Genomic DNA, 23,611 nt, shown 5'->3' on the forward strand with positions numbered 1-23,611 from the left:
AAAAATTTTTTAAACAAAGTAAACAGCTTTGGTATTAATGAAACTTTATTATTCTTATTAGAATATGCTCTTTTATGTTATTTACATGAAGGATGGATGTTGGCCGTGAATTACTTAAATTGCATCTGTTCCGTTAATATCTCACCTCTGGAACACCAACTTTTCTGGGTATATATTCGTGCATGCTTCCTTTGCTTGTGTAAATCTCATGTGACCTTTGCCAGAGGTTAAACATCTAACAACTGAAAACAGTTTCTTCATGTCCCTCAAACTTGCTCTTAAAACAATGCTGGCATAAGGATTTGATTTATTATAAATATAACCCAACCATGTATCAACGGTGCAATTGTTTTGAATGTGTTTGGAATATTCTGTGGTAAATTCTTTACCTTTTTATCTAGGACTTGGTTTTTTGGTGTACTCTAGCTGGTTATAAAAAAATCTTAACTCTTGGGTATTGAGGGGGTTGGTTCTAAAAGGTAATTTCTTTGGCCAGATTATTTGATAGAATAATAATTTAATTATAGAAATATTTGGGAAAAGGGTAGAGTCAATAATGAAGAATTGGGAAGCTTTTTTTTTTCTTAATGAAAAAAGATTTCACTTTCAGTGTTGTATTTGCATCTCATTTTCCTGATAGATTTCTGTTTTGGTTTTCTGCTGACAGGTCACATTTAGGGCAGGCAAAACATAAGGGATATAGCCCTCCTGAGAGTAGAAAATCTAATTCTAAGGCACCCAAAGTGCAGTCTAATACTACTTCTGAACTGTCAAGGGGACACCTTTCTAAAAGGTAAATCTTCACATTGCTTATACATTTTTCAAGGCAGAATTATTTGCATTTGAATCATTGCATAATATTAAAACGTACCAGGTTACGCCAAAATGTTACGATACATGTTTTCATTATTATCCGGGTATAACTTTTAGGATTAATAGTGAATCACCTCTGCAGTGATGTCAGTGCAACATACCCCAGATAGTGCTTTATTCTCCTTGATTAGAGAGCTGCGAGTTTCTCCTTTTGCTTAACAAACCATTATAGGCATCTGAAATGCCATTTTAAATCCAGTTTTTCTTAGTTTTTTTTATTGTCAGAGCCACAGATCAGTATGTCTTAAGATCTAATTGATAGGAGTCTTTGGAAAGGAATGTGACTGTAAATATTTGATACTACAGTATAAAACCTTCTAACCTTCATTTTGAAAGTGTATATGTTAATGCTTATTTATTTTAAGCTTTGACAAATAAGTTGTGTTTGTAAATAGAGTATCGGTATTCTAGTTTCAACTGGTTCTGAACTATTAAGTAAGCATTCTTTTTCTTGTAATCCTAACTCTTGTTTTATGATTAGGGGAGTTAGTGTCAGTAATCTTTGAGCTAAAGAATTAGCCTGATCTTCTAATATTTTACCATCCAAAGTGTCACCCTCCCCCCACCCCCACCCCCTTCTTTTCCCCTCCATTTTGAACCGTTTACGAGCCTATGTTTATTTAGTTACTGGACTTACCAGGAAAACTCTTGCACTTAAAAAAAAATCTTATTTCCACAGATTTGAGAGTTAATAACTAAGTATTATACGACAGGTTTAACGATGGCAGGCTGATATTAACTCTTGTCTTATCTAACCTCTTAGAAGCTGCAGTTCATCATCTGCTGTCATAGTCCCACAACCAGAGGATCCAGACAGAGCCAATACTTCAGAAAGGCAGAAAACGGGGCAGGTGCCTAAGAAAGACAGTTCTCGAGGAGTGAAACGCAGTGCTAGTCCAGACTACAACAGGACCAATTCTCCTAACTCTGCAAAAAAACCCAAAGCACTTCAGCATACTGAATCTCCCTCAGAAACAAGTAAGCCACACAGTAAGTCAAAGAAGAGACATTTAGACCAGGAGCAACAACTGAAATCTGCACAGTCTCCATCAACAAGCAAGGCTCATACCAGGAAGAGTGGGGCCACTACTAGTTCACGGAGTCAGAAAAGAAAGAGGACAGAGAGTTCTTGTATAAAGAGTGGTTCTGTGTCGGAAGCAACTGGTGCCGAAGAGAGATCTGCAAAACCTACCAAGCTGGCTTCAAAATCAGCCGCCTCAGCCAAAGCTGGGTGTAGCACCATCACCGATTCTTCTTCTGCTGCCTCTACTTCCTCCTCGTCTTCTGCTGTAGCCTCGGCCTCCTCTACTGTTCCACCAGGTGCCAGGGTGAAACAAGGAAAAGACCAGAACAAGGCCAGACGTTCCCGTTCAGCATCCAGTCCCAGTCCAAGAAGAAGTAGCAGAGACAAGGAGCAGAGTCACACTGGTGGCTCTTCAAAATTCGACTGGGCTGCTCGTTTCAGCCCTAAAGTTAGCCTTCCGAAAACAAAACTGTCTCTTCCAGGGTCTTCTAAGTCAGAGACATCAAAACCTGGACCTTCTGGATTACAGGCCAAATTAGCAAGTAAGTTTACTCGAAAGATCTTTTTTTTAAATGAAAGAAAATTTCTCTGGGTTTGTCAAGAGGGATCAGGTTTCAAGGTAGTCAGTCTGAGGCAGTTTTAGATTTATTACTGTACCTGTATCTGTACACAAAGTGTGTAATAACGGATACACCGCATTTAGTTTTATGGAGATGGATAAGGAATGCTCCCGCCTTATTACTAAATTGTCATGTTTTAGTATCTTTCTTTATCTTTGCAGCATTTGCTACTTTTTTTTTTTTTTTTTTTTTTTTTTTTTTGCGGTACACGGGCCTCTCACTGTTGCGGCCTCTCCCGTTGCAGAGCACAGGCTCCGGACGCGCAGGCTCATCGGCCATGGCTCACGGGGCCAGCCGCTCCGCGGCATGTGGGATCTTCCTGGACCGGGGCACGAACCCGCGTCCCCTGCATCGGCAGGCGGACTCTCAACCACCGCGCCACCAGGGAAGCCCGCTACTTATTTTCTAATGTCAGAGTAGGACAGCAAGCTGGTTTTTCTCCTATAACCAGAAACAAAAGTGTTCTAGTTATGAGTTGGTCATGACCACAGTTGGAGATCAAATGCTCTTTTAATAAATTTATTTATTTGTTTATTTTGGACTGCTTTGGGTCTCTTCATTGCTGCGCGCGGGCTTTCTCTAGTTGAAGCGAGTGGGGGCTCCTCTTCGTTGTGGTGCGCAGGTTTCTCATTGCAGTGGCTTCTCTTGTTACTGAGCACAAGCTCTAGGCGTGCGGGCTTCAGTAGTTGTAGCACGTGGTCTCAGTAGTTGTGGTTCGCTGGCTCTAGAGCGCAGGCTCAGTAATTGTGGCCCACGGGCTTAGTTGCTCCGTGGCATGTGGGATCTTCCCGGACCAGGGCTCAAACCCGTGTCCCCTGCATTGGCAGGCGGATTCTTAACCACTTTGCCACCAGGGATTATAACACTGTGTGTGAGACCACTGTTCCACACATTCTTGATGTGTGGAAACCCTGAGCTAAGTTATTAGAATAAATGTACCCTAGTATTAATTAAACTTTATTCACATGTAATATTTTATGGCCTTTAAGGAGCTTAGACGAAAGATGAATACCTCTTACGTTGATTGCGCTGGGCTCTGGGTCCTAGGTAAAAGGGAAAGAAATTGCCTTGAAGCGTATAGCGGAGCAGGAAGAACTAATGTTTGAGAATAATACATTCAAGCAAAGAAACACGCAATAGATAAGCGAAAGGCATCCTGAGGCACTTTTCTCTTTTTTCCAAAAAAGACTTCTTCAGGAAGCCAAATGTTAACTTCATTAGAACTGATTAGAAATCGTGGTGACCCTCTTCAATTACATGATTACTGTAATGATGAAGTGCTTTTTTTTTTTCTATTTTGAGAAATCTAAACGATGCAAATACAGAGAACAAAACAGCACTTCCTATGGTTTTCAAAGCATTTAATTTTTGTAATATTTAACTGAGAAGCTTGTTTTTGACCATCTTTTCTCCTTTTGAGCCCTCAAAGAAAATTTCAGGTCCACATTTTGATAGGGCTAGAATGTTTTTTGGTCATTGGAAGATTTTATATAGTGTCTACTAGTATTCTTGTGAAAGTTTAATATTGAACCAGCCTAACCTAGTGTTGAATCAGAGCTGTTAGCTCTGTTTTGTTTAATTCTACAATCTATAAACTATTTTCAGTTGATTCAATATTAGCAACATTTTGACAAGAATACTAGTAGACATTATTGTAAAATTTTATGTTTAACCTGTATCATAGGGTTATTGTGAAGGTAACATCTCTTTCTCTTAAATTATAGAATTGGTTCTGTTTGTTATTTTAAATATGCAGTATATCTGTATAAAATCTTTTGAATTTGAATATAAATATCGGATGAAGATTAAGATTGGTATCCTGAAGTCAAAAGGAAATAAAAGGTTGGGTAAAAAGGGACAGCTGTTTGTCCATTGGTCCAGACAAGGTTTTTTTGACAATTGGAATTATTTATCTCTGCTTTTATACCTCTTCCTCTGTCTACTTTTAAGTGAAGTAGAAGCATGTGTGCATCTGTATTTGCGTGCTTGTGTGTCTCCATTGTGTGTAGCAGCTGTGTGAGCTCCACAGTCAGTGGCCCAGGTTGAGTTTACAGCACGGTCCGTGGGATTCACTCTAACCCTTCGAGCCTACCTCATTTGAAGAGCTCATCTCTTTCAATTCTTATTTCTAGGAGGGTCCTGGCACAGGTGAGAGTAGATTGCTCTCTCTTTTTTTTAATTTATGTGTCTTATTTACTTATTTTTGGCTGCATTGGGTCTTTGTTGCTGTGCACGGGCTTTCTCTAGTTGCGGTGAGTGGGAGCTACTCTTCGTTGCGGTGCGCGGGCTTCTCATCGCGGTGGTCTCTCTTATTGTGGAGCACGGGCTCTAGGCACGCGGGCTTCAGTAGTTGTGGCATGCGGGCTCTAGAGCGCAGGCTCAGGAGTTGTGGCTCACGGGCTTAGTTGCTCCGCAGCATGTGGGATCTTCCCGGACCAGGGCTTGAACCTGTGTGCCCTGCATTGGCAGGCAGACTGTTAACCACTGTGCCACCAGGGAAGCCCTGAGCAGATTGTTCTCGAGTGTTGTGTCCTTAACTCTTCTCAGAGACCAGCTTTTTTTTTTGTACATGTCAGTTAGTGCAATCTTTAAAAGAAAACCTGACCCTACCAGTGGCTGATCGGCGGGGCTTTCTTGGTTGTGAGGTTGCTCTCCAGCAGGAAGCCCCGAGGGTTTTGGTGCTGCCGTAATAAAACCAGTCCAGATACGCTGTCATCCTCACTCTGCACATGGCCACAAACGGACTTAGTGTAAAACTCACTTCGTAGTTGCTTTTCTTCCTTTCACAAAATCTGTGTGTTCTGTGGTCACTAATATCACTTGACCATCTTCATTGCCACTACCCTAGTTCTAAGCTCTAATTATAGCCCAAGCTGTTGAAACAAGAGAAGGGAACCAGCATTTGTTTCACATCTACAAGTGCCAGGTATTTTACATATGCAGTCACATTTACTTTTCCGAAAAATTGGTGCTTGATGATAGTTATTAAGGAAATTTATTCCAAGGAGGTGAAATAACTTGCCAGAGTAACATATCTCCTAAGTGACAGAGTTAGGATTTGAAGATGGGGTGCGTATGTGTGACTTTGAAGCCTTTGTTTTCTTTGCTATGTCACTTATTTTTCATCCATGTTAGTTGTTTGTGTTTTACTGTTGCAGTCTATTTGGGTCATTAAGAGATGTTAAGACCCCAGAGGAGATGAACTTTTATTTGATCCTTCTTTACTGGTATTGATTCATCTTGAGGGGTGAATACTGTGTGAACCCAGGGGTTCATATTATACCGTTAACTGTGTGTTTGCTTCTTTACAAATAAGTGAAAAACATTTCAAAACAAAATAATAGCAAATACTTAAAGTGCTTACAAGTGCCTGACAACTTGTAAATAGTTGACATGGATCATCTCATTTACTCCTCATCAGCCCTGTGTGGCAGGTACTGTTATTCGCTTCTTACAGGTAAAGAAACTCAGGGTCAGTGAGGTCAGGTTACCTGTCCAAGGTCACAGAACTAAGAGGTGATAGCGCCAAGAGTCAAACCCAGGCCCTGTGATTCTAGAAATTAGTTGTGATAATAGGGTGCAGAGGATTGAGTAGGTTGGGTGAGCTAAATCCAGGCAGGCTTCCTGGAGTCACACAGGGCAGGGTGAATTTTAGGTATGATTGAATAGGTCACTTTAGGAAAGAGTTTATGTAAGAAGGAGTACTGCAAGAGGATTGGCAGTACTTGGTAATTTTATTTAAGAATACAGAGGCAAAATGAAGTATCTTAGAGGAATCCCTGGGCTTCAAGTAGTGGTATTTTGGGGAGAGAGAGCTCTTAATATAGAGCTAAAAATCCTAGATTGGAATCCTAGTTCTGCCATTTTATCAGCTAGTGAATACGAGAAAGTTGGCAACCTTTCCATTGTAAAATGGGCACAGTAGCTATTTGAGGAATGAATAAATATGTGAGGAGCCCTAGCATCGTGCTAATAGTACATAGGATGCATCTCTAAATTTAGGGTGCACAACTGAAATTGAGTAGATCTTAAGACAAAGCATTCAGGAGCATCGTTTTGAAAATGAAGGATTGATATAAATCCTAGCTATTGATCAGTTTAAGGTATAGCTGTCTTTAGATTTGGAAGAGCCTGATTTAAAGTTCTGTTGTCTTCTGATAGTTTTGTGGGGTTGGGCAAATCATTGAACTACAGTTATGATAGCAACCTAATCCCTGATCTTTGCAGAATGATAGTATTCATTCTTGTGAAGCATAAATGAAAGAATGTATGTGAAAACAACTTTGTAAAATTAAAATACCATATAAACATAAAATGTGAATTGAGAACTGTTGTGATAGATTTGAAGAGCTTTTGTATGCATTAGGAATTAGTTTGATTTTTTTTTTAATTTAACATTAATCTGGGGGCAGAATTAGATTCAGTGGTTACAATCCATTCAATGGATTAGCAACTCTGGGTAAAAAAAATATGTCAGTTAACTAAAAAATGGAGTGGACATTTTGTGAGATAGAAAGCATTCCAAATTGAGTAGGTTGTTTTCTTCAACTTTTAGGACTCAGTGAACCTGTTAATTAGAAGGTGATATGTTTCCTCAGGTATAGGCTCATTCTAAGATACGATTGGTCAGTAAAACTTCCTGGTAAAGGAAATTTTTTTCAAATTGTAGGAATAACAGTACTTACATGATGCTTTGTGAAAACCCATTTCCCCATGGTCAGATATCCCTCAAGGAGATTCAGGATATGCTTTAGTATATTGAAAGCTGTGAGAGTTCTTACGGTCACTTCTGTTTAACCCATTATTTTATAAATCTGTTTGACCACCTGTTACCTTGGGAGACAGCAGTGGTCCATGGAACACACTTTGGGAAATGATACATTTAATCGGGTCACTGAAGCAGGAAGACCTTTCCTGGTGTGCTGATTTGGCATTTGTTGAAAAAGTTTCTGGTGAGGAACTAGAGCTGGCAGGAGAACTAGAGAAACAGCTGCTTTGTGATGGGCTACCTGAAGCCTGTGGCTTGCCAACTGCAGCTGGTCAAGAGAGCTGTGGGGCAAAGGTCACCTTGTGTCCATTGGTAGAAGTTTATAAATTTTTTGCTGCATTGGGTCTTCATTGCTGTGCATGGGCTTCTCATTGTGGTGGCTTCTCTCGTTGCAGAGCAGGGGCTCTAGGTGCACTGGCTTCAGTAGTTGTGGCACTTGGACTCAGTAGTTGTGGCTCGCGGGCTCTAGAGCGCAGGCTCAGTAGTTGTGGCACACGGGCTTAGTTGCTACGCGGCATGTGGGACCTTCCTGTACCAGGGCTCAAACCCATGTCCCCCTGCATTGGCAGGCGGATTCTTAACCACTGCGCCACCAGGGAAGCCCAACTGGGTTTTGAGAATACCCCAGAAAGGATAGTGTTATATGACAGTTTTTAATCTGCATTAGGAAATTATTCTTGCTTTGCGTTGTTTAACCTTAGCAAACAGTCTTAACAAATTTATGTAGCATAAATGTAAAACCAGTGGGGCAGGGTAATGATACAAATGATTTTTTAAAATATTCAGTGATATTTTGATGTAATATTTTAAAATATTCTTATAATGTTCTGCTAATCTATCTATCTTTAGGCTAATTTTGAAGTAATTTGACTGTTTCAAAGTATGTACTGTCTTAATGGTAGAAGGTGATGGATGGCATAGACATGTAAGAAACAGTTTGTGATCAGAATTTGCGATTAATTATGGAATGTATTTATAGAAAAATTTAAAGGTGTTATATTTCCAGTTCGATATGTCTATTTGTAGGTCCAGTTCCCTTTCCATTATTTAAAGTAGACATCATGTGCACATTATTAATAACATAGTCAGCAGTAGTTACCAGCTTATTTTCAGCTTGAGTTTCATACTCTTCTGTGACTTGCAGGCAGCCTGTAGCCATTATTAGAACTAGAAAAGAACCAGACAGATGCCGAATTCTGGAAAGGTAATTCTGCTAAGAGACATGGTACTTTGTGCCTCTAGCACGGAGAGAGGAAAGAAGAATGAGTCAAGCAGGACAGAATAATTTAAAAGTAAACTCTTGGTTTTACCTAGTTGGGTCTTAGAGGGCCATACCCACTGAGTTTTTATAAATTGAATTATCTTTTAGCCTGGTGATGTATTGGGTGAGGAGCTTAAAGGAAAAAGAATTGAGTGTTAAGAGTTTTCTGTATTATAAAGCAGCTGTTAAAATAATTTAGTACTTAAAACTTTAATAGTACTAATCTGTAACCACATATTACCAATAGTAATTTAACAAAACTGAGTTGCCAGATTTTTAAAAAAGGAATATTAAATGGAAACAAATATTATTGACCTCTTTAAGGCTTTGCTTTGTTTTATACTGTGAATTTTAAACAACCATGGTATGTATTTTTGTATACCAGGTCAGAGTAAGAATTAATTCAGCCAAATTACATTTTACTAAACTTATATTTCAGTTAAATGAAAATTGCTTTTCCTTATTCATGCCTCTGTATTCTATAATATTTTGATACTTCTGATTATAAAGTGTTATCAAAAATGAAAAATCCAGAAAATATTAAAACGTACAAAGAAGAAAAAATAATTACTTAATCCCATCCCTAAGGGCTGTCTCTGTCTTCCTGTGTGTATCCTGCTAAAAATTTTCCTTCATATTAATCAATACTTAATGTGTAGTTTAAAGTCAAGTGATATAAGATTTATTATTAAAAAATAGCAGGCTTCCTGCCACATTGCCTTTCCGCATAGCCAGTCATTTTGGTATTCACTTCCGTATCTATAAATGTGAGACATATGTGTTCATATGTCTATTTGTTGAATTTTTTCACTTTGAGCACTATTGTGTGGCCTATATGGGAGATTTACCACACCTATTCACCCACCAAATGCATACTGTACATGCTTCACATTTTCCCAGTCATGATCGTTGCTCAGTTAACACTGAGTCTGTAGGAACTTTTCTTTTCTTACAATCTTTTTTTTTTTTTTTTTACGGAGTTTAATAATTATTTTGTTGTTTTCCTTTTCTTTGACTCTATCACTCAACTCCACACTCGTTATGCATTGTCTAAATCTTTTCGCAAACTGTCTACATGGATTTGTTTCATTTTCCTGAAGAAACGAGGCCTCTGGATGGCTGCCCTTTTATGCCTGGTTACATTGCTTTTAGCTTCAGGTATTTCTTTAGTCTTCTGTTTAGTTTCCTGCTTCTAGATCCTGCATCTTCTTTCTTGATTTACTGTTTTGTTTTGGTGAACATGTCTTCCACTTGCTTTCTAAGAAAAAGTACATATGAGATTTTTTTTAAGTTTTTTTGTTTTTTCAGATTTTGAATGTGAAAATCTACAACCTTGATAATTATTTGACAGACTGATTGAAAATACAGTTCTGGGTTGGAAATTATTCTCCATCAGAATTTTGAAGAATTATGTTATTTAGATTTCAGTACTGCAAGCATTCTGATTCCTTATCTGTATATATAACCTGTTTTTCTGGAAAACAGATCTTTGCCTCAGTTATTTAGAAATGTCGTGATACAGGCATAGCTGTGCATTTGTTTCATTCCTTGTTAGGGTGATCTGAAGTACTGGTTTCCCTTGGATCTGGGGCATTCCCCAAGACCAACTTTTAGCCTTACAACTACGAGAATCCCATGCAGACCAGGACAGTTGGTCACCCGATCTTTGCTTCTTTTCTCTTTCTGGATCACCTATTATTTTGGGTAATTGTCCTTTTGGAAGGTTCTGGTCTTATCTTTTTGTTCTTGCTTTCCTTTTTTGTTCTACTTTCTGATAGATTTCTGCAGCTTCTTCCAACCTTTGTATTGATTTTTTATTTCATGTTCGCTATCTTGTTTTTCTTTTCAAGAGGTTATTTTGTTCTCATTTCCTTTTTTTTAAAAAAAAAGGTTTCCTCCCCCCTTCTCTTTTTCTTTCTTTAATTGAAGTATAGTTGAATTACAATATTGTGTTAGTTTCAGGTGTACAGCATAGTGATTCCTTTTTTTTGCAGGTTATATTACATTATGGGTTATTACACGGTATTGGATATAATTCCCTGTGCTATGCAGTAAATCCTTGTTGCTTATGTATTTTATATGTAGTAGTCTATATCTGTCAATCTCATTCCCGTAATCTGTAATTTGCCCCCCCGCCACTGTAACCACAAGTTTGTTTTTTTATGTCTGTGAGTCTTTTTCTGTTTTGTATATACATTCATTTGTGTTATTTTTTAGTTCTACATATAAGTGATAATATTGTATTTGTCTTTCTCTATCTGACTTTTGTCACTAAGCATAATATTCTCTAGGTCCATCCATGTTGCTGCAAATGTCAATAGTTCATTCTTTTTTTATGGCTAAGTAATATTCCTGTGTGTGTGTGTGTGTGTGTATTAATTAATTATACACGCACACACACCACATCTTAATTTAGTCATTTATTGCCAGGCACTTGGGTTGCTTCCATGTCTTGGCTATTGTGAGTAGTCCTGCCATGAATATTGTTTTTAATTATAGATGCATATCCCCCCCCATTAAGAGCGAGTTTTCTTTTCTTGCAGAGTCCTCTTATGTAATTTTTTTGGAGGGGGTGTTTACTCTGGTTTTGACTTTCATACTAGGAACTTTCCTCAAATTCAGGTAATTCCTGGGTGTCTCCTCATACTCGAGTAGGGGAACCAAAAATCTAACTTGCAAGCTCTGAGCAGATGGATGAGACTTGACTGAGATTCACTATCTAATAAACTAATTGGGCTATGATCATTCTCAGATCTTTTTTCTTTGGCTGGTAAAATTCCACAAGGAAGATTCTTTCAGACTCCTGCCTGGAGGTGAAAGCCTAACTGCCAGAGTTCTGGGGACTAAGTGGGAGGAGAAGCCTAGGAAAGAGGCCATATGTCATCCAGTTTGTCTGTATATATTTGATCCTCCCCCCTCTCTTTTTTGGTATGATGCGCCTGTTTGCAACTGTGTACTTTAATGGAGAATTTCTTTATTTTGTACTTTCTAAGGAATAAAGGTTTTATGTTTACCTGCCCCAGGAGAGGGACATTTACCCAGCTGTGCAAGTTGGGGAGGGAATCTGGGGATCTGACTGCTTCATAAATAGCCTATGAGGCAATCCTCAGTTTAAACTCTGAGGTCGTCCCAGAAGTACCTGGTGTCATCAATTCCTAAACCTTTGTGGGATTCTGAGTGTCAATCTAACTGGTAATTTATCTCGGTTTTCTACCTTCAGCCTTCTGGTCTTCCCAGTGTATTTAGCACTGGAATTACTGCTTTTTCATCTTCTAAAATTCTGTTGTGTTGTAATGGTTGTCTCTTCCATTCTTCCCATCCTTGTGAATTTATGCCTCAGATTCTTTTAATGCTATTTTAGTGGAGTTTCACTAGAGGACAGAGTGAATGCATGTGGGTCATTCTTTTGTCTTTACCCAGAGGCAGACACTTTTCTATGTATATGCACATATTTTTTTCAAAAGTAGGAGCTCACTCTGCATGACAGTAGGTGTTGCTTTTTGAGTGCCTATTATAAGCCAGGCTCCATACTAGACAGTTGACATACATTAAATTTCATTATGATCACAGAATGAGGTAGTATCCATGTTTTAGGGATGAAGAAACCAAAGTGCTTTATCTGCCTAAATGATTTTAACTGACATTTTTCCTTTCAAAAAATAAGCTATAAATCATGTCATTTTTTTTTATGGCTGTGTTGGGTCTTCATTGCTGTGCGTGGGCTTTCTCTAGTTGCAGGGAGCAGGGGCTACTCTTTGTTGCAGTGCGTGGGCCTCTCATTGCAGTGGCTTCTCATGTTGTGGAGCACGGGCTCCAGGTGCACGGGCTTCAGTAGTTGTGGCACGCGGGCTCAGTAGGTGTGGCTCACGGGCTCTAGAGTGCAGGCTCAGTAGTTGTGACGCACGGGCTTAGTTGCTCTGCGGCATGTGGAATCTTCCCAGACCAGGGATCAAACTCGTGTCCCCTGCATTCGCAGGCGGGTTCTTAACCACTGCGCCACCAGGGAAGTCCAATCATGGATTTTTAATAACTGTATATGGATGTACCTCTTACCCCATTGCCAACTGAGAGTTGCGCCACGACTGCTGAGCCTGCGCTCTAGAGCCTGCGAGCCACAACTACTGAAGCCTGCACGCCTAAAGCCCGTGCACCGGAATGAAGAGTAGCTCCTGCTCGCTGCAGGTAGAGAAAGCCCGTGCGCAGCAACAAAGACCCAATGCAGCCAAAAATAAATAAATAAATAAAAATTTTTAAAATGCCAATTTGTTCACATCCTCATTAACTAACACTGTGTTCCTCCAGTTTTTATCACCATACTGATGTTTATTCAACCATTCCTTATTATTGGACATTTAGCTCTTTTCCAGTTTCTCATTATTATAGTGGTTAGATGAATATATTTGCACATTTCTAAGTTTTTAATTCATATTGCCAAATCAATGAACGAAATTGCTGTGCGTTCACTAGGAAATAAAAATTTGGCTTAGGGAATTCCATTTGGATTTTAGCTCACTGTCATCTGCACAACGTATCTTTTATTGTTACTGATTTTAAAATAAACATCTGTGATACCTTTTATATGATAGGTTACTCTTCATTTTGTGAATTTATTTTAGAAAAGTAGTCTTTGATAGAGATGTATGTACTTGAACATAGATACACAACAATATCAAGGTATTCCAGGTTCTCATGATTCTGCAGTGGCTGAAGGAATTGAGTTAGCCACTGAAAATATACCCATCATTGGGCTGCCCTGGTGGCGCAATGGTTGAGAGTCCGCCTGCCGATGCAGGGGACACCGGTTCGTGCCCCAGTCCGGGAAGATCCAACATGCTGCGGAGCTGCTGGCCCTGTGAGCCATGGCCGCTGAGCCTGCGCGTCCGGAGCCTGTGCTCCGCAATGGGAGAGGCCACAACAGGGAGAGGCCCGCGTACCACAAAAAAACAAACAAACATATATATATACATATACATATATATATGTATGTATATATATATATATATATATATATATATATATACCCATCATTAATTAATTCTCTTTATTGGGTCCAATTTTTCCTGTAGCAGAATGATCCGATTACATGATTCTAAATTGAACTCCTCATATGTGGTAATAGTCCTGTTATTTGGTGCTTTTTTTTCTTTTATGAAGGAAAAAGGAGTGGTTCTGAAAACCGATTGAAACAGATTTGATATGTAAATGGACCTTTAAAGTAGTTACTTGAAGGCTCTTTTTATTTTTAACATTTTTTAAAAAATTAATTAATTTACTTTTTGGCTGCTTTAGGTCTTTGTTGCTGCATGCGGGCTTTCTCTAGTTGCGGCGAGTGGGGGCTGCTCTTCGTTGCGGTGCGCGGGATTCTCGTTGCGGTGGCTTCTCTTGTTGCGGAGCACAGGCTCTAGGCGTGCGGGCTTCAGTTGTTGTGGCCCGCGGGCTCAGTAGTTGCAGCCCTCGAGCTTTAGAGCACAGGGTCAGTAGTTGTGGCGCATGGGCTTAGTTGCTCCGCAGCATGTGGGATCTTCCTGGACCAGGGCTCGAACCCATGTCCCCTTCATTGGCAGGCGGATTCTTAACCACTGCGCCGCCAGGGAAATCCGCTCTTTTTAATATTAAACAAATAGGGGATTTGTGTTTAAAAGATCAGTATAGTCATCTTTTGATATCTGTAAATGTAAATGAATTGTAGCGATTTTTCTAGATATCTACCCTTGTTTAAGGTACTGGTTTGTGTTCCTTATTCATAACAGTTTGTCTACTCCATTTTAAAATTGAATGTATTTACTCTCTATAGGAATATGCCAAAAACTGTAAGTAAGGAAAAAAAAATCAAGATACGTAATATTCTAGAAAAATTAGTACTGAAACTTTTTTTTTTTAATGTCGGTTCATTGGTTTGTTTATTTATTTATTTTTAGCTGTGTTGTGTCCCCTTTTCTGTGTGAGGGCTTTCTCCAGTTGCGGCAAGCAGGGGCCACTCTTCATCTTGGTGTGCGGGCCTCTCACTATCGTGGCCTCTCTTGTTGCAGAGCGCAGGCCCAGTAGTTGTGGCTCACGGGCCTAGTTGCTCCGCAGCATGTGGGATCTTCCCAGACCAGGGCTTGAACCCGTGTCCCCTGCATCAGCAGGCAGATTCTCAACCACTGCACCACCAGGGAAGCCCTGAAACTTTTTTTATTACTAAGATATTGTTTAGCTTAGGTCTTGTTTGGTTTTTGGTTTTTCTTTTCTTTTTCCAAACAAAGAGATTTTGTTTTGGAGAGGGTTTTTTTGGTGGGGGGGGGCGTTGGAGAGGGACTGTTTTTTTCCCCTAAACTTGAGGTAAGTCCTTATACTTTTCTTCCTTTTTCTCCTCAAAGTCCAGGTTAATAAACATTTTCTGTAAAGACCCATATGGTAAATATTTTAGGGTCTACTGACCACATACAGTCTTTGTCACATATTCTTATTTTATTACAGCTCTCTAAAAATATAAAAAGCATTCTTAGCTAGTGGGCTGTACAGAAACAGGCTACCAGCAGGATTTGGTCCATACCTACTCTAGACTACAAACTATAATACAGTAATGACATAATCAGAAGATTTGGGATTATATGTGAAGCATATTCAGTTAAGATTAAATGGAAATCAGCTCACATGATTGGTAAAGCCAAGAGATTGTCTAGCTTCAGGCTTGGCTGGATCCAGGAGCTCAAATGAAGATGGTCCTGTCAGTCCCAAGTCTGTGACTTATGACACCCTCATTCCCCCTCTTTCCCCAAAACACTGTCCAATCATTTATATTTCTATACGAAAGTCTCTTATATCCTCGGGTCATATGCCTGTCCTTAAATGAATTAGTATGGTAAAGGGGAGGGGATAGTGGTGGAGGAGTTGTAATTGTAGATGATGAAAATACAACAGTTTGAGTCTCACTCATATAGTGGGAGTGTATTGTGGATGACAGTTCCATCAGTACCACATGGAGAAGGGTTAGGAGATAGCTCTGCAAAGAATTTTTTAAAAAGAAAGAAAAAAAAGAGGCAGGTGCTCAGAAAAAGGTCTGCTAGATAATATACAGTAGATGTCTGTTTGATCATCTTTTACTGTCACTTTAAAATGATTATATAAGTTGCAGAATAAAAGTGTTCATTTATTTGAATGGAGTCATTATTCACTGAATAAAGATGTTAGGTCAGTCTCCCCCTCCTCCTCTGCTTGATTTTCAAACAACCTTATGAAATACATGGACATTCATGTTTATTCTTATGCAGCAGAAGAAATCTTTCAGGAAATTGGGAAGTTTAATTATTGCATTGCTAGAATATTTTATTATTGAGAGGAGTGCTATATTTTCACTATAGGACTGTGTAGTAGGTTCGATTATATGTGTATATCATGTCAAAGATTAACATACCTGTAACAGATCATGTGAGAATTAAAAATAGAATGAAAGCTGATAGTGAATATGTATTGCCCAGTTGTCTATTGCTACTCTTAAAGTAATTTGACACAGTTAAGAGTGAAAACCATACCTTTTCCAAGAGAAATACTTTTGTACTGAGATGTTAATGTAATGAGAAATAGTTTTAATATTTCAAGTTGAAAAGAATATCATAAGTAGAAGGTACCCACGAACATCTTAACTATTTTTACATTAGTAAGGGTCCAGAAAGTAAAATGTCTAAGGCCCTTAATTTGTTGATTCTTTTAAAATGTTGTTATATTTTTAAAAATCCAGGCTTACAGTTGGATATATAAGAGGTTTAATTATTTCACATTTCAAATGTCACACTTTAAAAATGTCACACTTTAAAAAAAGGACTCTTTGTTTTTTTAAGGGTGAAGCCCTGGACTTTGTGTACATCAGTTTTGCTTAGGAATACTTTTTCAAAGAAAGAAAAAAAAAAAAGAGTAAGACATACCTATATTGTAGAAGACAAATCAATTAGGAATTTTAAGAGAATACTAACTGCTAGTTTCACCTTTATCCAAAGGAATAAAGATTATAGGAATATATTTGTAGGAACAAGTGCACATATTCTTATACCAATAATACAGTTGATCCTTGACCAATGAGGGGTTAGTCTGCATGTAACTAATAGCTGGCTGTCCTTATCCATGGTTCCTCCACATCCTTGGATTCAGCCACCCACAGACCTTGTAGTACCGTAGTATTTACGGTTTTACTGAAGAATATCTGAGTAGAAGTGGAGCCTGCATTGTTCAAAGGTCAACTGTAATAAGAGCTTTGATACAAGATTTATACCTAACTTTATTACACAAAGGCTTTGTGGAGAAGAATATATTAATTTGATCAGTGATATTCTGGTTGCTTCTCAAAGTGGCATCATAAAAATACATGATAAATGCAGTTTTGCTGCATTACAGAGCCTGGGACAGAGAGATGTGTTTGTGGTATGTGTGTTCCCATGCACATGTGTTTTAATTGGTTTTCAGTAGGTTGTAGGTTTACACTTTTCCATGTTTCCACCATTTATTAAAATACTCCATATTTGACCAGTAGAATGATAGGAAGCATTTCAGTTCTACAAAAATACTCTATTTTTAGGGGCTTCCCTGGTGGCGCAGTGGTTGAGAGCCCGCCTGCCGATGCAGGGGACACGGGTTCGTGCCCTGGTCTGGGAAGATCCCACGTGCCGCGGAGCGGCTGGGCCCGTGAGCCATGGCCGCTGAGCCTGCGCCTCCGGAGCCTGTGTTCCGCAATGGGAGAGGCCACAACAGTGAGAGGTCCGAGTACTGCAAAAAAAAAAAAAAACTCTTTTTATACAGAGTTTAAAGTTTTCTAAACGAACCAGTAAAACAAAATTTTAACACCTTGCCACAAGTATATTGAAGATGTAGTACTCTCTGTTCTGCTTTAAAATAGGCTTAGAATTGTGTAGTCGTTTGGGTTATGCACTTTTAAGCAAGTCAGTTAATATTTTTGTGTCTGAAAAATGAGAATTATTACAACTTTAAATCTGAAAGTGCTTTTGAAAATCTCCATAGCCTATCTAAAATTGTGAAATAGGGACTTCGCTGGTGGTCCAGTGGTTAAGACCCCGTGCTGTCGATGCAGGGGGCCTGGGTTCGATCCCTGGTCAGGGAACTAGATCCCACGTGCTGCAGCTAAGACCCAGAGCAGCCAAATAGATAAATAAATATTAAAGAATAAATAAATAAAATTGTGAAGATAGTATGTATTAGCATTGTCAGTTTGCTGAATGGCCAAAAGAAGGTTCAGCTGTCCTGGTTTTCTAGGAAATACTTTATCTACCAAGCTGAAGTTTGTGCTTCAGCTTTCCTTTGTCCCAGAATTTATGACCTTTCTATCTTCTAAACATGTTTTAGACTTTTGGAAGAATTTATGTGGTTCTCCTCTAAGGAATTTTAGAGAACAAACTGTTGGGGGTTCTCTTACTTTATCAGGCTGGATGGAGTTAGTGTCAATTAGCCTGACAGTCATTTTACATTATGCTGTTGTGACATCAGTTCTAAATAGCGTTCTATTCACTCTTGTTTTGGTTTTTCTCTGCCCCACTTCTCTGTAACTTAGTACAGTTCTTTTAAAGTCTAACACCAAGAATGGCTAGAGAGATTGTAGTACCTCCACACCAGGGAACACCACTCGGCAGTCAAAAGGGATGGACCAGTACGTGCAACACCATGAGTTCATCCCCACGACACTGTATGCTTCCATTTATGTGAAACTCCAGAGGAGACAGTAGCAGCAGAAAAGAAGACCAGTGATTGCCAGGGACCCGAAGTGTGTGTGTGGGGGGATTAATTGCAAGGGCCATAAAGGAACTTTTTAAAGTGATGGAAATGTTCTATGTCTTGATTGTGATGTTGGTTGTATGCGTGAATAAGTTTGTCAAACTCATTGAACCCCGTGCACTTAAAATGAGTACATTTTGTCATACGGAAATTACATTTGAATGAAGTTGTTTAAGAGAGCGTTAAACACCAAAGTCCAAAATAGGGCACGAGTAGTGAAAGTGTCAAAAAGTGTACTGTCACCGCAGATGAGCAATAAAGCAGTAGCCCACAGTACATTGTTGAATATTATTTTGAATGTCACTAAATAGATGTGAAAATTTGTACTCGTGTCTCTATTACTGTATCATGGTATTTATAGGTACTTTAGTATTACATGAACCAAGTAATATTAGTGACAATAATACAGAGGTTTTTAAAGTGCCTTATAAGTGAAAGTACCTTATGTTTTTTGCAGTTTTAATGTAATGTGCACTGGTGGCTTTTTCCCTCTAAATTGTACATTTTTTAGTCCAACTTAGTCACACAATTCAGATAGGTAAGTGTAATTTAATGTTTTCTGAAATATTAGAAAATTTCTAAATTTTTTAAATATTAAAAAATAGTGATGTTATTAGCTGAATATATTAAGCTAGCTCCATAATCCGTCTACATGCCATGTCCATCTTTCAGGTGTCTGGGGTGTGTATCCAGCTAGGCAAAGATAAAATAGTATATAGGATGTCAGATATAGCTTTGTGATCACATCAAATAATTCTGGTGACAGCTATATAGAAAATCAACCTTAAAATAAAACTGAAATTTAAGAAACGCTTAGGCCAGTCTTCTTTTGTCACTTTAAGTTTCACTCTTTGATCCTTTTATGCTGGTTTGAAGAGTCTAGATAATCTTTCACAAAAGTTATTTGGGGTGAGAGGTGGGGGGAGAAGGGCCCAAAAGGTCTGGTTTCGATTTCTAAATGGTAATGCCTGTCTGAACATAGATTTTTGTCCTTATAATTTCTGCTTTGTGTTTAAAGAGTTTTTAATAGCTTGCTTTTCACCTAGCAACTTTCATCATGTATAGTTTAAGTGCAAGTTGGATGAACTGAAGTTTTTAAATGAAGAGTCTAAAGGATCAAGAAGATGTCTAGAATCCTTTTTACCACCTCTTTCCCAGAACCTTTAGTGGTGTTTTTAACAAAATCAAGAGTAAGGAATTTCTTATCTTTACACTTTTTAAAGCAGTGAAGTGGAAAAAAATTAAAATTTGAGAAGAAACAAATGATCTGGAGAACTATTATTATACAGTTGGTCTCTGAGAAAGTTAACATCTATTTAAGATGATGCCAAAAGTTCCAGTGGAAGTATGCTCTGTTGACTTTGGAGACCTCTCAATGCTGGGGGTCTTTGTTTAGATAGAGCTCACCACCCAGTATGTTGTCATGTCATGTACGGTGTAGAGTAACAGTGTTGTTTCGGGGGGTGGGGGGCAGTAGACGATGCTCTGATGGCTTCCCCATTGTTCATAAAATAGCAATAAATTTTTCTCAGTTGCTGTACCTTTTCAGAATCTGTTATCCCTATAAAGGTATTAGTTAGATTCCAGAATAGCATGTAAAGTGTGCTTGATTGACTTTCTCCCCCTAATTATACAGTATTCTGTAAATTGGACATTCGAATAACCTTCAGTTCAAATGTATATTTCTTGCCAATGAGTTGGTGAAAGAAAACATTTTGTTCTCTCATGGCCTTATTGATGAGCCTCATATAAACTAGGTGAAATAGGATAGTGCAAAGAGAATGCAGTAAAGTGCTAAATAAAATACAGTAAAGTCCTGAAATACATAGTATATACAAAAAAAAATCTCTTGGCTTTAGTTAGTAGAGAAGAGTAGTGGAAGAGTAGAGTTGTGATAGGAACTTTTCAAGAGGATGGTTTGAGAGGAGAGGGACTGTCATTCATGGTGCTGGAAAGCTTGTGTCAAGGTTAGGCCAGAGTGAGAAGATTTCTCCTGAACAGGGATGCCAAGCACCACATGCACTTCCCCAGTATGAGCAGGCGCAGTAAAAGCAAACTATGGAAGTAAACCTGGAGACCGCTAGAGAGTCCATGGACTTTTGACTGGATGATGATCTGAAGAATTATGTCATTTTAAATGTAAGGTAACTGCTCTTTTAAAAAGTTTACTTTTGCATTTCACATGTATAGGTTTAAGGAAATCTACTAAGAAGCGCAGCGAATCCCCACCTGCTGAGCTCCCCAGTTTGAGGCGGAGCACACGCCAAAAGACCACGGGCTCCTGTGCTAGTGCCAGGTAATAATCTGGGCTTCGCCAGTTTATGATTAGGTCGTTGTCTGTGTTCAGCTTTTAGCAAAATCCTTAATTTTATAAGTTTTTAAAAATTTTCTCTTGAACGTTGAGCAAAGAAATTTATTCTAATATAGCTAGTATTGTTGTATATTTTTGTGAATTCTTCCCCAATATTTATTTACCTTTTTTTTGCTAAGTTTTAGTCATGCCTTTTTTGGACACCACCTTTGTCTTCTACCTTTTCCTCTGCTGTTACATCATTTGCACAGAGTTATTGCCAATAGTTGGACGTCTGGTTGTTTTCAGAGTTCTCGTCTGCCAAGGAAATCTCTAATGAGCATCTTTATGCCGATTTGGGTTATTTCTAATGGTAGCTAAATTTCCCAGTAGTGTGATTAATGGATCAGAAGGGATGCCTGTTGTAATGGCTGTAATATTGCCTAATTAGTTTCTAAGAGTGTTGGCGCAAGTTATTGAGTTTAATGGGTGAGGGTGAGAGATGTACTTAATTTTCATTTTGTGTTCCAATACCTATCCTCACAGAAAAATGTAGGTTTTGTTGGTGTTCTCTCACATCTCCAATTCCCGTTTCTCCCGGTTGCTATTTTGGAGCCCTTTTTCAGAAAATTATCTACCTTTGATAGATGATACAGTGTATTATTTCATATGCTTTATTAACTGACTCAGAATCTTAGGTTAAAGTTAAAAATCTTTTTGTTGCAATTTCATCTCAGATTTTCAGGCTTGGTCAGTTTTGGTCTTGTGCTGGTAATCACAGCCGTATGGGACTTCTCCATCCTTTATATGTAGTTGGCTCTTATATGTACTTCGTTCTCTCTACTAAATGTGCCAGAAACCAGTGATGCAGGTGACTGATTTTAGTTTACCTTTTCCCTACTCTAACTTAGGTCAGTAGAAAGGCTTTAAGCACTTCTTTTTGTTCTTCTCTGAGGTAATCGACTTTATACTCTTGGCCGTGGGTACAGTACAGTACACAAGGAAACAGTATGACTTGTTACCTAATAAGTCATAAGAAATGGACTCTTACCACTTTAATCTCTACTTTTCCACTTACTTCCTAGTTCTGTCAGGATTGTTTAAAATATCTGGAGTTAGTACACCTATTTGCCTTTGAAGTTTTTGGGCAGTACTTTTATGAGGACCTCTGAGAAAAGTTCTTAGTTCTTTAGGGCTTTTGTCCTGTTTTGGGCCGAACTTTGAAGCCAGTTTACCCAAGGTTTATAATCTTAGATATAAACCAAATTCACTGTAGTTGAAAATTAATTTTAAGCTGTATGTGGCGTCAGGTAATCTAGCATCCTATCTTTCTCTGCAGCATTCTCTCCTTCTCCTCAGGCCCACTGTCTTGATGAACAAGAAGTTACTTACATGCTACACACAAGCTGTCTAGCCACCTGCCTGCAGTGCTCTTCATCTCAAACTTTTCTGAATTAGTTGAGATTCCTCTTAGTACTTTCATAGTCGATCACAGCTGCGGCTTGGTCTCTTTAGACTAACACACCTTGAAGGCAGCAACCAAATGTTCAGCACAGAGTATGTCACATGGTTGATGCAAATTAAATGTTAAATAAATGACTTAATTTGAATCCCACTAATTTGTAGCTTGGTAATTGGGGTTTGGAATGAGCTTTTTTCCCCTGTGAATGAAAGGTTGGCAAAGTAAATCCCTGCTTAAGGAGGAGTTTTAATAATTGAGAGAATAAACTCTTCTAGAACTCATTGGTGATTCAGAGCTTTCATTTACATGTCACTTATGCCTGGTTCCTTCTTGTTCTTTACCAGGCAACATCTAATTTCACTGTAGTTTACTTTAGTCTAAAACATTTCTTCAGTAGTAGGTTTTTGCACTTTCTGAGGTCATTTGGGGAGCTGCCTTTAAACAATATTAAGTTGTTGTAATTTTCGAAGTCTTCTGTCTCTACCTGATTTGCTTACTGATTTCGCTATTAAAATAGAAAGCAAGTCATCAATAAAATATAGTCTGCTTCATGATAAATGACTGATGATTCCTTTTTCCATATCTTACACTATGCCTCGATCCAAAACAAGTGTCTTCCCAGATGTCGTCTGTATTTATTTATAAATATTAAATACTCATTTCTTTTATTTTAAAGGCTAGAGCTATTGTCCATTACTAGGACAGTAATTTTTTGATGATTTAAGTAACCTGGGACTTAGGTGATGGGAATTTTTCCCATCTTTTTCTCTCCCCCTGTCCTGCCCTCATTTTCAAGTATCAGTCTGAAAGTCCATATAGTGGTCCACTGTTGACCCAGGAATTAGGGATCTATTTTAAATGAATTGAATTGTCTCTGCAGAAGGAATCACTTTTCCATGTAGTTGAAGTGTTTAAAAATCACTTCTGTTTTGTAAGGATGACAACAGCTCATAGCAACACAAAAGCTTGTATTGTCAATGTGATATAGCTTGGATGAGTTTTAAATATACAAAGTCTTGGTTGTTGCCCATAGTGATTTTCTACAACAAGTGTTATGTAAAAAGAAGAAGCTAGCTCTGTGTTCCATGCATTGGAGCTTTGTGCTGTGTGGACGTTGCTCCTGGTCACTGGGAGTGCTGCCTATGCTGGCATTTTTCTGTTGTAGTCGGCGAGGCTCTGGCCTGGGCAAAAGAGGAGCAGCTGAAGCTCGTCGACAGGAGAAGATGGCAGACCCTGAAGGCAACCAGGAGACAGTGAATTCTTCAGCTGCACGGACGGACGAAACTCCCCAAGGAGCGGCAGGTAGATTGGCACTTCTTAAGCCTAAAAAGCATTTATGTATCTTCCAGATTTATTTGGAGATAAATTACTTTTTAGGTACACCAAATATCATGGAAGAGAGGAGACAGGTACATCTTAAGATGTTAGCCATCACACTTGTTGTTCGCTTTTGTTCCGCTTTATAGATTTGGTGTTTTGATTATTTGTATTCATTTGTTGTTGTTGTTTAATCTTTTTCCAAATCCAAATTTGTACTAATTACATTCAAAGGCC

The 23,611-nt window shown here is 38.6% G+C and overlaps 1 protein-coding gene across 17 annotated transcripts in view; it reads left to right on the forward strand.

Moving 5' to 3' along the window:
- The window catches only part of TRIP12 (thyroid hormone receptor interactor 12), a 143,141-nt gene that overhangs the window by 52,559 nt on the left and 66,971 nt on the right, over nucleotides 1–23,611 (forward strand). For 10 of the 17 annotated variants that reach the window (XM_082631023.1, XM_082631022.1, XM_082631012.1 and 7 more), the window contains exons 3-6: nucleotides 668–793; nucleotides 1,637–2,439; nucleotides 20,496–20,601; nucleotides 23,223–23,359. In XM_082631023.1, coding sequence (XP_082487149.1) covers nucleotides 668–793; nucleotides 1,637–2,439; nucleotides 20,496–20,601; nucleotides 23,223–23,359 — 1,172 coding nt within the window. The remainder of the gene's footprint in view (nucleotides 1–667; nucleotides 794–1,636; nucleotides 2,440–20,495; nucleotides 20,602–23,222; nucleotides 23,360–23,611) is intronic. The other 7 variants (XM_082631015.1, XM_082631017.1, XM_082631020.1 and 4 more) reach the window with 2 other exon arrangements.

Source organism: Mesoplodon mirus (genome assembly GCF_964341445.2).
Source record: "Mesoplodon mirus genome assembly, chromosome: 8".
In the NCBI taxonomy this organism is placed as follows: domain Eukaryota; kingdom Metazoa; phylum Chordata; class Mammalia; order Artiodactyla; family Ziphiidae; genus Mesoplodon; species Mesoplodon mirus.